This window comes from Thalassophryne amazonica, chromosome 12 (genome assembly GCF_902500255.1).
Source record: "Thalassophryne amazonica chromosome 12, fThaAma1.1, whole genome shotgun sequence".
Classification (NCBI taxonomy): domain Eukaryota; kingdom Metazoa; phylum Chordata; class Actinopteri; order Batrachoidiformes; family Batrachoididae; genus Thalassophryne; species Thalassophryne amazonica.
Window position 1 is genome coordinate 100793490 of NC_047114.1, and position 11501 is coordinate 100804990.

General features: G+C 42.9%; 2 gene segments (V, D, J or C); both read right to left on the minus strand.

Moving 5' to 3' along the window:
• Positions 1 to 266: 266 nt before the first annotated feature.
• LOC117521871 lies at positions 267 to 895 on the minus strand. The segment is given in 1 exon segment: positions 267 to 895. A coding segment is annotated over 1 exon segment (420 nt).
• A 12-nt stretch (positions 896 to 907) lies between these two features.
• LOC117521873 lies at positions 908 to 1831 on the minus strand. The segment is given in 2 exon segments: positions 908 to 1516; positions 1671 to 1831. Coding segments are annotated over 2 exon segments (348 nt in total).
• Positions 1832 to 11501: the final 9670 nt, after the last annotated feature.

An 11501-nucleotide genomic window follows, 5' to 3' on the forward strand; every position in this document is an offset into this window, starting at 1 on the left:
TGGAGCCAATGAGAATCAGCACTGTTTTCGAGTTTCGGAATCTGAATAACAGTCATTATTGAAAGAAAGTGTGTGATTGGTGGAACTCTGGTAGGAGAACTGCAGCTGTGACCACAAAGTTTGTGAGGAAAAACAGAGCGACTGCCATCAGTACAGAAAGATAGAACAGGATGTCATCAGCAAAAGGGAGAATGTTGTGTTCAAGTTCAAGTTCATTTGACATTTGCAGTATTAAAACCACATTGGAAATATGGTGCAAGGAGCTCAAAAGTGCACTAGCAAGACATACACAAACAATATTGCCAAATGATGTGACAGAAAGCCAACATTTAAATTGTACTGAGACCCTCGGATTGACCCCTGTGGTACACCACAGCAAACTGGATCTTCTTAGTGTTGAATGTTTAAGTGCTTTTGTCCAAAGACTTCAAACTCATGCTGTGTGTCCACTTGGTGGCGCTGTTTGTCACTGAGTGAGGTTTTTGTCCACAGACTGAGTGTTTTGTGTCACTGTGGGCCTCACAGCACAGTAGTACACAGCAGAGTCTGTCACTGCAGTACTGCTGATCTCCAAATACACACCACGTTTATCTTCAGACAGTTTAGTTGAGAACCTTTTGTCTGATTTCACAGACTCTGCTGCTCTTGTGCTGCTCAAACCTGAGATGACCAGGAGGAACTCTGGTGGTTTTCCTGGATATTGTCGATACCAGAAGAAATAATCACCAGCATCAGCAGTTTTGTGGTATTTGTACTCCAGAGTAGCAGTACTGCCTTCTAAAGTGTCCTCTTGATGGTGGACTGCAGTGAGTTCTTCACAGCTGACACCTGAAGGACACAAAAGTGTCTCTTGATGGTCCAGATGTTGTTGGTGATGAATGTTCATGGTGATTATTGGTTATTGATGATGTCACCTACCTGTCAGTGTGATCAGAAACAAAGTGAAGTGCACTGACATCATCTTCAAGACAAAGTCCTCTTTGGTGTGAAACAGCACTCGTGCAGTTTGAGTCTTTTCTTGGCTGACACTTTGGCTCCTCCTTTCATCCCTTCATGCCCCTCCCACAGTGTTTGGTGATCAGGTGTAACCACGGTGACTGGAATCAGGAAGGTGCAGAATCCTGCACTTTGAAAACCACTTCCTGCTCTTTGGAGAGTCGTCACGTATCGGTGTGGAGCTTTTTGTATGACCTCTTCAACACTTTGTCTCACTGTGTTTCCAGAGCACAGTAGTAGAGCGCTGAGTCTGCCCCCGTTACATCTCTGATGGTCACTTCAGCTGAAGTCCTCCATGTTTGGGATCGATATCGATGATCAGGAATGTATTGACCGTGGCTCCGTGACCTCGCTCCTTTCCAGAGGATAAACTGAGGCGCCTGGTTAGAATGATGCTCGTACCAGTGGAGACCAACGTGCTCGCTGTCTGTCTCGTAGACACATTTGAGTCTGACAGATTCTTCTTCTCTTCCACTGACTTCAGCTGCTTCAGGAGAGATTTTGTCTCCGGCTGCTCCACCTGGAAAAAGGATCCAAATGAAGGCGTCAGACTGAAAGTGTTCAAAGTGCGGCTGCAGTCAGAAGGTGTGGAGTTTGAGCAGGACGAGGTGACGGACAGATGAGGGTCAGACTTTATCAGTTGACCTGCAGCAGCTTCAATGTGTCAAACTGACCTATAAAGTGAGAAAAGAGCAGAAAGCAGTAAAGTGACATGTTTGTTTGTGGAGGACTTCAAGACCAAAGGAAACATCAGCTGATCTTCTTCCACTGCACACTCAAAGTCAGTCAAACGTTTCTCAGCTGCACACACAAATATCAGCATTGTTGACTTCAGCCTTTGTGGGCGGGGCCCCAGACTCACATTCATCAGTCACTGACTCCGCCCAGCAAGCGCTTTGTCAAAAAGTCTTGTTGGAGGAAACCTTCAGGTGACTCGCTGTCACTCATGTTGGCTCTCTGTCTCTATTGGTCTATTTGTGGGCGTGCTGGTGGGAGGGGCCTGATGTGTTTAAAGCAGACAGAGGCTGCGTCCTTCATATTGGTGCGACTCCACTGTCTCATATCAAAGGCTCCTTAGATTTGTGTGTATTCAGAACTTCTGACTGACTTTCTGATTCAGACTGATCAGTTTGGATAACTTCTCACTTTTGGAGCCAGTGGTGCCCCTCTGAGGTATTTAAATAAATTTAGGATTTAATTAAATACTCAACTTAAATATGATACACAGATCACATGGATCCTTTTCTCACATGCTGGATATCATGAAGCTTTGAAGTGTTCTGTCCCTGGCTGATGCACAAACACTGGTTCACACTTTTTTATTGATTTTGAATTGATTATTCTAGTTTTTTATTTTCTGACTTGCTGCACACAAGTATCAGAATTCTTCTTAATTTGGTTCAAGATGCTGCTGTTCAAGTTCCAACCACATTAGTTCAATTTTAGTTTCACTTCATTGACTTGCTGTTCATATGAGACCTTTCAGAAAAATTCCTATCTCAACTTATCATTAGATGTTGGGTTCAGACGATGAGCTCGACTCCAAATACAATAAATATCTCCGTCCAACCTGATGGAGCTTGACAGGTGCTGCAAAGAGGAATGGACCAAACTGCCCAAAGATAGGTGCACCAAGCTTGTGACATCATATTCAAGAAGACTTGAGGCTGGAATTGCTGCCAAAGGTGCATCAACAAAGTATTGAGCAAAGGCTGTGAATATTTATGGACAAGTGACTTATTAGGTTTTTTCATTATTTTTAATTATGTTGCAAAAAACTACCTTTCATGTCATTATGGGGTGTTGTGAGTAGAATTTTTAGAGAAAACATGAATTTACTCCAACTATGTTTGAATAGCAGAGTGGCCTGTGTGTGGCTTCAATCACAGAGAAACTGGGGAGAGCTGACATTTGCTGCTTGGTTTTTTTTATATATTTTGGGTCAAGCACAGTGGCGGTTCTACACCGAATTACCCCCCAGGCAAGACACTGAGTGCTCCCCCCCCAAAAAAAAACAATTTACACAAACAGTCATTCTTTAAAAATTATTTGTAATATTTTAGAAGTGGCCCTGAATTTGACATCAAAAGACCCCAGACTACAGTCTGACTCTGATCCAAAACATCTGTTGTGGGTGTGCTTGTCTGTGCACTTTTAGCTGTTATTTTGTGCTCTATGTATTCTGTTAATATTATTATTTTCACTATTTGTTCGTGTTGTCTTTTAGTGTTATTTTCTGTGTGGGTTCATTGATACTTGTCTGATCGGGGTCCCCCGTGTTCCACCCCTGCATACTCACCTGTCTGTTTTATGTCTTCCTGTTGCACTCCTTCTCATGTTTGAGTCCCACTTTGGTTTTCTGCTTTAGTTCTTCTTGTCTTTATGTTCTGATCACCTCCTGCTATTGTTATGTTTGTTCTCTCACTCTGGCACCTGATTTACTCTGAGTTTTGTCTTGGTTTTGTTACTTCACCTGTTGTAGTTTGCATTCATTATCTTTATGATGTTCTACTCACCTGCAGATGTCTTAGTTTCTGTTCACCTTTTATTTGTATGGTGTCATTTGACCTTTCATACGTTTGTCCTCCATTTTATTCAATCAGTTCCTCTACTGGCTCCTCGTCCTTCCCCTAATTAGACTCACCTGTTTGTATTTAAGTCCTCACCTGTCTTCAGGTCAGTGTCTGTAGGTTCACTGTGGTTCCAGCTCTCCTTGGTTCTGTTCCTCTCCGTATTTTGTCCTGATCCAGAATGACTGTTTGTTTGCTGGTGGTGGTTCTTGTAGAGTGTTTCTGTTTTTTGGACTTTGCTCCCTCAGCCTTTTGTTGGACTCATTTTTGAATTCTTGTTTGCACCGTTGGATATAAGTAAGTAGGTCTCCGTCGGTCTTGGCTGGCCATGGAAATGCACCCTAGTTGTCATTGTGTTTGCGGTGATGTTTGTGTCTCTGTAGTCCGATGCAGAAGTGACAGTCGCTGTCGCATCTGTAGATGGTCTCTGGCCTGACGGTGCTGTTTCTTTCCTTTCTGCATGCCCTCTTGCTTGCAGCTGACGCCATGAGCTTCTCTTCCCCTGCTGTCACTGGTTGACATCTCAGCACAGAAGCCACACTGCGATTCCGGTTGGACCCGTTCTGCCAGCTTCTGTAGGTGCGTCAGTATGACTCTAGCAAAAACTTTGCCAACAATGCTTAGAATAGGGATGCCTCTTTCGTTGTTGCAATCACTTCTCTCTCCTTTATTTTTGTAGAGGGTGATGATCTTGGCATCCCTCATGTCCTGTAGTACAGGACCTTCCTCCCAACACTGACACGGGACTTCATGCGGCGGAAGCAGGAGAGTTGTCTTGCAGCGCATTTTTGAACGCTTGTTTGCACCGTGAGATATTGTTTTGGGAAAATAAATCACTTTGGCTTCTGCATCGACCTTTTGTGTTTGTCTCTTTGCATTTTGGGGTCAATTTTGAGTGTGTTTGAACACACACCCATAACAGAATCAACAGGCCAGAGACATGAGCCCCACAGGCAGCCTCCCCGATTTGGTTACATTCAAAACCTTTGGAGAACAATTTAGAGTTCTAATTCTTTATCTTCGTCAAATTATCATAGGGAGTTTTTTTTTTTTTTTTTTTTTCTTGCCACTGTCACCTGTGTGCTTGCTGTCAGCATTGGTCAGGTTGTTTCCAAACTATTCCAGAAAGGGCCAAGAGGGTGCAGCAGGTGATTTCATTCATCCCACCTGTTCAAAGTGATGTTAATCAGTGAAATTTAGTTTCGCTGCTGTGTTTAGTGGAACAACAACCTTATATATCTTTACGGCGATGCATCAACTCCTCAACTAAGACTGAACTCGAAGCTAGACTGCCTGATGTCTTAGATTCACATTTGACAAATACCCAGTCAGTAGACAGACTTGTGGATAGTTTAAACTCAGTACTCAAAACAACACTCGACATTATTGCACCACCTGTTAAAATCGCACTCCCCCAAATCACAGTCACCTTGGTTCAATCATCATCATCAATTTTAAATCACAACAAACAGTTGCCCCAAGGCGCTTTATATTGTAAGGCAAAGCCATACAATAATTACGTAAAAACCCCAACGGTCAAAACGACCCCCTGTGAGCAAGCACTTGGCTACAGTGGGAAGGAAAAACTCCCTTTTAACAGGAAGAAACCTCCAGCAGAACCAGGCTCAGGGAGGGGCAGTCTTCTGCTGGGACTGGTTGGGGCTGAGGGAGAGAACCAGGAAAAAGACATGCTGTGGAGGGGAGCAGAGATCAATCACTAATGATTAAATGCAGAGTGGTGCATACAGAGCAAAAAGAGAAAGAAACACTCAGTGCATCATGGGAACCCCCCAGCAGTCTAAGTCTATAGCAGCATAACTAAGGGATGGTTCAGGGTCACCTGATCCAGCCCTAACTATAAGCTTTAGCAAAAAGGAAAGTTTTAAGCCTAATCTTAAAAGTAGAGAGGGTGTCTGTCTCCCTGATCTGAATTGGGAGCTGGTTCCACAGGAGAGGAGCCTGAAAGCTGAAGGCTCTGCCTCCCATTCTACTCTTACAAACCCTAGGAACTACAAGTAAGCCTGCAGTCTGAGAGCGAAGCGCTCTATTGGGGTGATATGGTACTATGAGGTCCCTAAGATAAGATGGGACCTGATTATTCAAAACCTTATAAGTAAGAAGAAGAATTTAAAATTCTATTCTAGAATTAACAGGAAGCCAATGAAGAGAGGCCAATATAGGTGAGATATGCTCTCTCCTTCTACTCCCCGTTAGTACTCTAGCTGCAGCATTTTGAATTAACTGAAGGCTTTTCAGGGAACTTTTAGGACAACCTGATAATAATGAAATACAATAGTCCAGCCTAGAGGAAATAAATGCATGAATTAGTTTTTCAGCAGGAAATTAGAGGTCATCCATGTCTTTATGTCTGTAAGACAATCCTGCAGTTTAGCTAATTGGTGTGTGTCCTCTGGCTTCATGGATAGATAAAGCTGGGTATCATCTGCGTAACAATGAAAATTTAAGCAATGCCGTCTAATAATACTGCCTAACGGAAGCATGTATAAAGTGAATAAAATTGGTCCTAGCACAGAACCTTGTGGAACTCCATAATTAACTTTAGTCTGTGAAGAAGATTCCCCATTTACATTAACAAATTGTAATCTATTAGACAAATATGATTCAAACCACCGCAGCGCAGTGCCTTTAATACCTATGGCATGCTCTAATCTCTGTAATAAAATTTTATGGTCAACAGTATCAAAAGCAGCACTGAGGTCTAACAGAACAAGCACAGAGATGAGTCCACTGTCCGAGGCCATAAGAAGATCATTTGTAACCTTCACTAATGCTGTTTCTGTACTATGATGAATTCTAAAACCTGACTGAAACTCTTCAAATAGACCATTCCTCTGCAGATGATCAGTTAGCTGTTTTACAACTACCCTTTCAAGAATTTTTGAGAGAAAAGGAAGGTTGGAGATTGGCCTATAATTAGCTAAGATAGCTGGGTCAAGTGATGGCTTTTTAAGTAATGGTTTAATTACTGCCACCTTAAAAGCCTGTGGTACATAGCCAACTAACAAAGATAGATTGATCATATTTAAGATCGAAGCATTAAATAATGGTAGGGCTTCCTTGAGCAGCCTGGTAGGAATGGGGTCTAATAAACATGTTGATGGTTTGGATGAAGTAACTAATGAAAATAACTCAGACAGAACAATCGGAGAGAGAGTCTAACCAAATACCGGCATCACTGAAAGCAGCCAAAGATAACGATACATCTTTGAGATGGTTATGAGTAATTTTTTCTCTAATGGTTAAAATTTTATTAGCAAAGAAAGTCATGAAGTCATTACTAGTTAAAGGAATACTCGGCTCAATAGAGCTCTCTTTGTCAGCCTGGCTACAATGCTGAAAAGAAACCTGGGGTTGTTCTTATTTTCTTCAATTAGTGATGAGTAGAAAGATGTTCTAGCTTTACGGAGGGCTTTTTTTTTTATAGAGCAACAGACTCTTTTTCCAGGCTAAGTGAAGATCTTCTAAATTAGTGAGACGCCATTTCCTCTCCAACTTACGGGTTATCTGCTTTAAACTGCGAGTTTGTGAGTTATACCACGGAGTCAGGCACTTATGATTTAAAGCTCTCTTTTTCAGAGGACCTACAGCATCCAAAGTTGTCTTCAATGAGGATGTAAAACTATTGACGAGATACACTCTCACTTAGAGTTTAGGTAGCTACTCTGCACTGTGTTGGTATATGGCATTAGAGAACATAAAGAAGGAATCATATCCTTAAACCTAGTTACAGCGCTTTCTGAAAGACTTCTAGTGTAATGAAACTTATTCCCCACTGCTGGGTAGTCCATCAGAGTAAATGTAAATGTTATTAAGAAATGATCAGACAGAAGGGAGTTTTCAGGGAATACTGTTAAGTCTTCAATTTCCATACCATAAGTCAGAACAAGATCTAAGATATGATTAAAGTGGTGGGTGGACTCATTTACATTTTGAGCAAAGCCAATTGAGTCTAATAATAGATTAAATGCAGTGTTGAGGCTGTCATTCTCAGCATCTGTGCGGATGTTAAAATCACCCACTATAATTATCTTATCTGAGCTAAGCACTAAGTCAGACAAAAGGTCTGAAAATTCACAGAGAAACTCACAGTAACGACCAGGAGGACGATAGATAATAACAAATAAAACTGTTTTTTGGGACTTCCAATTTGGATGGACAAGACTAAGAGTCAAGCTTTCAAATGAATTAAAGCTCTGTCTGGGTTTTTGATTAATTAATAAGCTGGAATGGAAGATTGCTGCTAATCCTCCACCCCGGCCCGTGCTACGAGCATTCTGGCAGTTAGTGTGACTCGGGGGTGTTGACTCATTTAAACTAACATATTCATCCTGCTGTAACCAGGTTTCTGTAAGGCAGAATAAATCAATATGTTGATCAATTATTATATCATTTACTAACAGGGACTTAGAAGAGAGAGACCTAATGTTTAATAGACCACATTTAACTGTTTTAGTCTGTGGTGCAGTTGAAGGTGCTATATTATTTTTTCTCTTTGAATTTGTATGCTTAAATAGATTTTTGCTGGTTATTGGTAGTCTGGGAGCAGGCACCGTCTCTACGGGGATGGGGTAATGAGGGGATGGCAGGGGGAGAGAAGCTGCAGAGAGGTGTGTATGACTACAACTCTGCTTCCTGGTCCCAACCCTGGATAGTCACGGTTTGGAGGATTTAAGAAAATTGGCCAGATTTCTAGAAATGAGAGCTGCTCCATCCAAAGTGGGATGGATGCCTGGTCTCTCCTAACAAGACCAGGTTTTCCCCAGAAGCTTTGCCAATTATCTATGAAGCCCACCTCATTTTTTGGACACCACTCAGACAGCCAGCAATTCAAGGAGAACATGCGGCTAAACATGTCACTCCCGGTCTGATTGGGGAGGGGCCCAGAGAAAACTACAGAGTCCGACATTGTTTTTGCAAAATTACACACCGATTCAATGTTAATTTTAGTGACCTCCGATTGGCGTAACCGGGTGTCATTACTGCCGACGTGAATTACAGTCTTACCAAATTTACGCTTAGCCTTAGCCAGCAGTTTCAAATTTCCTTCAATGTCGCCTGCTCTGGCCCCCGGAAGACAACTGACTATCGTTGCTGGTGTCGCTAACTTCACATTTCTCAAAACAGTCGCCAATAACCAGAGTTTGATCCTCGGCGGGTGTGTCGCAGAGTGGGGAGAAACGGTTAGAGATGTGAACGGGTTGGCGGTGTACATGGGGCTTCTGTTTAGGACTACGCTTCCTCCTCAGTCACCCAGTCGGCCTGCTTTCCCGGCTGCTCGGGATCTGCCAGAGGGAAACTAACGGCGGCTAAGCTACCTTGGTCCGCACCGACTACAGGGGCCTGGCTAGCTGTAGAATTTTCCACGGTGCGGAGCCAAGTCTCCAATTCGCCCAGCCTGGCCTCCAAAGCTACGAATAAGCTACACTTATTACAAGTACCGTTACTGCTAAACGAGGCCGAGGAATAACTAAACATTTCACACCCAGAGCAGAAAAGTGCGGGAGAGACAAGAGAAGCCGCCATGCTAAACCGGCTAAGAGCTAGTAGCTGCGCTAAGCTAGCAGATTCCTAAAAACACACAAAGTGAATAATGTGTAAATAATTTAGAGATGATTCAGCAGAGGGAGTGCTTTAGTTAAAGCACGTGAAGATTACACTGTGAAGCAAATCGTTATCTAGGTAACTAGAGCAATCTAACTGCGCAGATTAAACAGCTAACAGATGCAGCAAAACATCGCTGTGCTCCGGAACAGGAAGTGATACAATACCGCAGTGAGAGCCAACCACCAGTAGAGGCAAGCAAGAGCCAATTGCAGATGTGCAATTGAGAAAGATGGCTCAGTGATTATCTACGTGACCTCAAGCATAAAGCAAGAGGTCTAGAACAGAAATGGCGTTGTTCAAAATTAGAAGTATTTCACCTCGCATGGCGTGATGCTTTCTTAGACTATGGACAACCACCTGTAGTTCGCTCTCCTTTTACAGCACAAGATTTCTTGTATTACTTTGGGAAGAAAATAAAAGACATCAGGTTAAACATATCCCAGATTGCCTTAACCCAGCCACTACACCCTGCTATTGATGTGGGCGCCACTATTGAGGTATTACCTAGATTTACAGAATTTGACAGTATCTGACTAGGCATGCTGACAAAACTCGTAATGTCAACAAAAAGCACAACCTGTCTATTTGATCCTACAAAACTGTTTAAGGACCTATGGCCCACTCTTGGGCTGACTGTGCTGGAAATTATTAATCATTGCTTAACTTCTGGATCTGTTCCTAAATGTTTCAAATCTGCAGTGTTTAAACCATTACTTAAGAAACCTAATCTTGACCCTAGTGTATTGACAAACTATCGGCCGATATCAAATCTATCATTTTTCTCTAAAATTCTGGAAAAAGTGGTGTCACAGCAGCTCGTAGACTATCTTACTGAGGATAATCTCTTTGAGCCACTACAGTCTGCTTTTAGAAAATATCATTCCACAGAGACGGCTCTCACTAAAGTGGTGAATGATCTTCTGCTTAGAATGCATTTGGACACAACTACGGTTCTGTTGCTGTTAGAGCTCAGTGCTGCATTTGATACAGTGGATCATCATATTGTACTTGATAGGCTGGAAAATCATTTTGGGATTACTGGGAGTGCCCTTGCATGATTGACATCATACTTGATCAGTCGTTCTCACTGTTTTGTAGAGTAACACTACCTCTAACCTTCAATCTGAACAGACTTTAAACAAAAAACATGATAAACACACTAGAAAACAACTACACGAACAGAGGTCAGGATAGGCAACCGCCCTTGTCGGCGCCATCACCTCCAACACTAGTTGTGTTGAAAAGACAATGCAGAGTTGTTCTGATTTCTTGTCTGCGAACATAGAGCTCTGCAGGGAGAGCAACATTAGGAATTTACAGCAGGCCATGGAGCAGGTAATTAGAGACCCTGCAAGGCTTATGACAAATGTGGATGTGGAATCCATTAGCTTAGCGGAGCAATTAGTGAGATCAGTTTTTAAGGTTCTGCTACTCGTCTATAAAATGATTCATGGACTGACACCTCCCTACTTAGCTGACCTAATTAAGCCTTACGTACCGGCCCGGGCTTTGCGTTCTCAGGGTGCAGGACTACTTTGTGTCCCGAGGGTGAATAAGAAGTCTGCGGGTCACAGAGCTTTCTGTTTTCGTGCCCCTGTTCTGTGGAATGATCTCTCTGCATCAATAAAACAGTCAGATTGTGTGGAGACTTTCAAGTCCAGACTTATGGGCCTTTCACACTGAACACGTCGGAAGCGTCACATCAAAAGCCGAGCTAATCCGACGCTTCTGACGCGAGCGCGCATTGCTGCTTGTGACGTACCTTCGCGCTGTCCAATAGGAACAATGCATTGGGCCAAAGCATGGAAGACTAGTGGCAGAAACCACTGATCTGTATTTCCGTTTAGGCTCTGTTGTCCAGATGGTTTCCATAGTAGAGAAGCTTGAATCTTCGACTGGACTGGGTTGCTTGACATAAGGACGTTTCGCTTCACATCACAGAAGCTTCCTCAGCTAAAATTCTTGCTCTGGTAGTTTGACTTCCGTCTTGACTCTTGTAGAGAAGAATAAAACAGAAGCCAACAAAAGCTGGAGTTTTTTTTAACCTAACCAGACCCCTCCTACCAAGAGACCGACTGCTGCAGGCTGGTGACTAAACAATAGCTCTAATTAGCATCTATTGTGCTCTAGTTAGCACCCTCCTAATCACAGGGCAGCTGTCCCTCCTAATGATGGGACGGAAGCCTCTCCTGATGGCTCCCTTGACGACTCTACTGATGATGTGAATGACTCATTACCATGAACAAAAGACTGAAACTGCTTTGACCTGAGTACCCCATTGTAAACAGGGGACAAAGCGTATCTGAGACC